Source organism: Meleagris gallopavo, chromosome 5 (assembly GCF_000146605.3).
Source record: "Meleagris gallopavo isolate NT-WF06-2002-E0010 breed Aviagen turkey brand Nicholas breeding stock chromosome 5, Turkey_5.1, whole genome shotgun sequence".
Classification (NCBI taxonomy): Eukaryota; Metazoa; Chordata; class Aves; order Galliformes; family Phasianidae; genus Meleagris; species Meleagris gallopavo.
Genome location: NC_015015.2, coordinates 25,429,129 through 25,433,827, shown reverse-complemented (window position 1 = coordinate 25,433,827; position 4,699 = coordinate 25,429,129). Strand labels below are relative to the sequence as shown.

The 4,699-nt window shown below is 34.9% G+C and overlaps 1 protein-coding gene across 1 annotated transcript in view; it reads left to right on the top strand.

Moving 5' to 3' along the window:
• Positions 1-4,699, top strand: part of PSEN1 (presenilin 1) — a 19,630-nt gene that overhangs the window by 10,008 nt on the left and 4,923 nt on the right. Inside the window, exons 5-7 of the mRNA XM_010711487.3 lie at positions 96-316; positions 2,462-2,560; positions 4,497-4,583. Coding sequence (XP_010709789.1) covers positions 96-316; positions 2,462-2,560; positions 4,497-4,583 — 407 coding nt within the window. The remainder of the gene's footprint in view (positions 1-95; positions 317-2,461; positions 2,561-4,496; positions 4,584-4,699) is intronic.

Here is a 4,699-nt window from a genome sequence, read left to right as displayed (position 1 = left end):
AAAAGAAAAAAAAAAACACAACTGAAGACTTGTTTCCATTGTTTTAAGCAAATGCAGTCTATAGGTTTTTTCCTTCCTTTTCTTTATCATTTTAGTGAGGTCTTTAAGACGTATAACGTTGCCATGGACTACATTACAGTAGCACTCATAATCTGGAACTTTGGTGTTGTGGGAATGATTTGTATTCATTGGAAAGGCCCACTTCGGCTTCAGCAGGCGTATCTCATTATGATAAGCGCTCTCATGGCACTGGTGTTCATTAAGTATCTTCCCGAATGGACTGCGTGGCTTATCCTGGCTGTCATTTCAGTGTACGGTAAGAACTGGGGCAAGCCATTGTAACAGAAGCTATGGCGGGAATTTCTTCTATTTCCTAATTTATCATGTTCCACTTGTCTGACTAGGCCTTAAAAAAAGAACTGGGGGAAAGGGGATCATCCAAATTACTGGGTAAGGTGATTACAGACTACAGAAATAAAGTCATTATCTAAACTGAGATAAGTCCGCTGCAGCTAACGGCTTTGTGTCACTGTGTGATGCCATCTTCCTTCATGTTTTCTGAACTTCATACATTCTTTGGAGAGGAAGAAAGTTTAGAATTTAAGTAATTCAAGAAAGGAGTAGATGAGAGACATGTGTTGTCACATTGTTCTTTTCTATGAAAATGGAGAGGTTTTCTGTTTCCCATTTTACGCAGAATCCTTGGAAATGATAGTATATTCAGAGTTTAGGAGTTTCTAGTTTGGATATAGTCCTGTGTAGATCTGCCCAGCCTACAAATTATTCATGTTTACAGACATAGGAACCATGCTGTGGTCCATATCTAATAAAATAATGAAAGAAGGATTCAAGGCAGCTAGCATTGCTCAAAGTCATTTTATTTGGAGAAGGTATTTTACAGTTTTCTTGATTTAAAAGTAAAAAGAAAATTAATTTGAATTATTGAACATTAAGCTTTTTCAGAATGGAGACTGAAAATAGTGATACCTCAGTGTAGTTTTTTCACAAATCTTTAGAGGGCACTAGACACTGGAAAAAAAGGTGTTTTGTTTTTTTTTTTCTCACATTTGCTTTGAATACCTCACAGCTTTTTCTTTCTGCAGAGCTCTGTAATCCTGTTTTTTCGTTTTTGCACTTGTGCACTTCTTTTCTTCTTTAAGTGAAAATAAATGAGCTATCACTTCTAATCCATAAAAATTATATACCTACCTGTTGTCTTAAAATTTCTTTCAGCATTAAACTGGGGTTAAGAAAGAAGTCAGTAACAGAAAGCAAACCTGGCTATTTCAGAGATGTTAACTGAATCATAGTTTTTGAGAATTATTTGCTTTCAACTTGCAAAGCAGCGTAGTTCACAGCAACATTTGCAGTTGCATGATGTTAAATGAGAAATGTATTTTATAATTAATTCATATATTCCAATCATATGTAAAATAGGTTTTACAACTGAGAATATTAATAAACTGATCTGATACCTTTAGTGTCAGATTTTTCTAAACCTCTGATTAAAGTGATGAAATTGTGGGAATGGCTGTTGTATGCTCTCTTAAAGTTGGTAAACTATCTTAAGTTTTGCAGAGAAAGCTCTTATTAATTAAAAAATTAATTAATAAGATTAATTAATCTTATTAATTAATTATTTAAGATTTATTTAAGATTATTTAAGAGTTATTTAAGATTTCTGAAGCCAATATTGTAAAATTTTACGTTCTTAGAAATTAAAATACTTGCTATTTCTTTCAATGAGTTTTCATCTGTAAACTTCCTGGAGAAGCAGTGAAGTTCCTCAATAAGGTGTTTTTAAATTTGTCCTAAGAACATTAGCTCACTGTTTTGTGGTCTGCTGAAGTTACGGCTTTGGGGAAACAAACAAACAAAATCCTCAGGCTTGTTGAACCTGTCCAAGCTCCTGGGGAATTGCAGGTGATGGCACATCAAACTAAATGTCTAGTATTGCTTCTAGGTTTCAGTTAGCCACAAAACTACTTACTACTTAGGGGAAAGATCAGCTACTTAAGAAAAAGTCAACATACCTAGAGGTCATGAACAGGATCAATTAAATTAATTTACCACTTTAAATTTTATATGATGATCTTTGTCTGACTGGTCTCCGTGCATTACATGTGTGCAAGACAAGAGATGAGGAAGCACGTTCTTACATTTGTAACACATTGCCATGCAGCTAGGAAGGGAGAAGCAGATGAAAAGAAAAATGAAATAGGGGTCTGAAAAATAACTGGTGGGCTGCAGTGACATATGTCTTTCTAAATGACAGTTCAAGGCAAAACATTAAGTTTCTGTGAGGTACTGACCTGTGACTGGTCATTACCTCTCTCAGAAGCCTGTGTTCATAGTGGCATTTTACCTTATTACCAGTCTCTGTAATTGTTATACTTAAAATAAAAACGCTTCCTAAAAGTATGTCTGAGTTGATGTTAGATGTGTTTACTCTTCCTTCTAGATTTGGTTGCTGTCTTATGTCCTAAAGGTCCTCTTCGTATGCTAGTTGAAACAGCTCAGGAGAGAAATGAAACTCTCTTCCCAGCACTTATTTACTCCTGTAAGTATATGTATGTCATTCCAAAAGTAATACCTCATTTTGATTTCCATAGAGACTACAACAGATACAAAAAGCACAATAACACTATTTGATAGAGCTAATTCTCAGCTACAGAATGCTATTTTTCAGTGTAGTCACCACTATTAGCTATGCATTTTCACTAGCAATGAGCAAGAATCTGTATGCCATGCTTGTTTTAAAAAAAAAAAAAATTGCACCAGAAGGAATAAGCTGCTGTTGCTATCACTACTGCTGAAATGCACCACCCTCTGCCTCATTGTGCTCATATCCACTGTTTGATCTCCATAAACGTTCAGCAAGTATCAGTGAATGTTAGTGAGTGCAGTTATTTCCACATGGAGGAATTCACTGATACACCTTTGCTTCATAAGCACTTCCATGTCAGATGCCATGTGGTCAGACTGCCCTTCTGCTGCCTTCTGTCACACCAACAAAATGTATTGGAATATTGTTGGGAATGTTTAACCTCTATTGCCATGCCACCATCTGCTTCTGATGTCATAGGCCAACATAATAAAAATAGTAGGTATTACTTTCAGAACAGCCCTTGTATTTTATTAAATACTTCAAACTTAAAATCACACACTGAACTGAAATGATTTTCTCTTTTTTCTTTAACATGTTGTTTACCAGTTGGAATTCCCAGTCATTTCACCTGGGTCTCAGTTTTCCTTTTGCTTTTTACTCAAAAATACAAAACATCTTCTGGCTAAGATTTTCAGAATAAAAAACAGCATGTTTTATTCTTACAAAGTAGGAACAGGAAAAAAAAAAAAAACAGTAATACACCAAAGTAGTATGTGATTGGGCTGTGAATCAAGCAATTCAAAAGGAGCACTTCTTCAGAAAGTGTTTATCAACTTCCTGTGCTAAAATATCCTACATGTTGCTAAAAGAAAAGGGAGAGATGGACACAGAAATTCATTGACAAATGTGTTTTTTGCAAGGCTTGACTTTTTATATATTGTTTCTACTATCAGTTGTGGAGAAACAACATGTGGGACACAAGTTGCTGTTATGACTTGAGTATCAATAAGCAGATAATTTTGCTATCCACAAGAATAAAACTTGTAGCTGGTACCAGTTGTGTTCCAGGTATTATTGTAACTTAACGAGAGTAAAACTATCTCATATAATTAGTTATGTTCTATGTTTCTAGTTAGAATCATGTGGATAATAATGAAATGGGTTAATCATAAATCATTCTTCTGGTCCTGAAAAAAGGTGCAGGAAGTGTGTTGTGTGGTAACCTTCACACTGGATAATTAGGGAACAATCATACAGTGGACAAAGGGGGAGGGACTTCTTTATCTCTTGCTATGTTTTAATGGTAGTAGTCATAGTTACATGTCTTTCTTTTTTGTGGGAGTAAAGGTTAATGCTGAGAAATGTCATATAAAATATGCTTGGCATATAAAATGTACCATTAAGGTGTGACAGCATTTATTTATCTCAAGACTGGAGAATTCTATGTGGTGGGAGGGAACACAGAACAATTAACTTTGTAGAGGCAGCTTCTGATTTCAAGTTACCTTTATACCAGTCTTTATAGAACTGTTCACTTGCAGTTGGAAGAACTGGTTAATGGAAAAAAGCAAAGCAGTCATTGACTCAGACTTTGAGAGTAGACCTCATATATATATATATATTACACACACATACATATAAAGTAATGCTGCTATTATTTTCGACGTTTAGTAAGAATAGAACTTGTGTTTGTCAAATTCTGTAAACAAATATTGTAGCTGGTACTGGCTGTGTTCCAAATATTACTGTGATTTAATGAGAGTAAAATTGCCTCATGAAAAAGACAGTTATGCCAAAATAATAGAAAAAATAATGGGTTGATGCCAACACCAGCTCAGAATTGCATATATTACGAGATAGCATTAGCTGTACTGTTTGTTTTTAATAGCAACAATGGTGTGGCTGGTGAACATGGCTGAGGAAGATCCAGAAGGGCAACGGAAAGCTGCTAAAAACTCCACTTACGATAAGCAAGGTGAGTTTTTCTTTGACAAGCCTTTATAATTGTCATTTTATATGTGTTTATGGATACATGACTTTTAGATTTTTAAGTATTTTGACCATTCTAGAAGAGTGGAAAAGCAGAAGCCT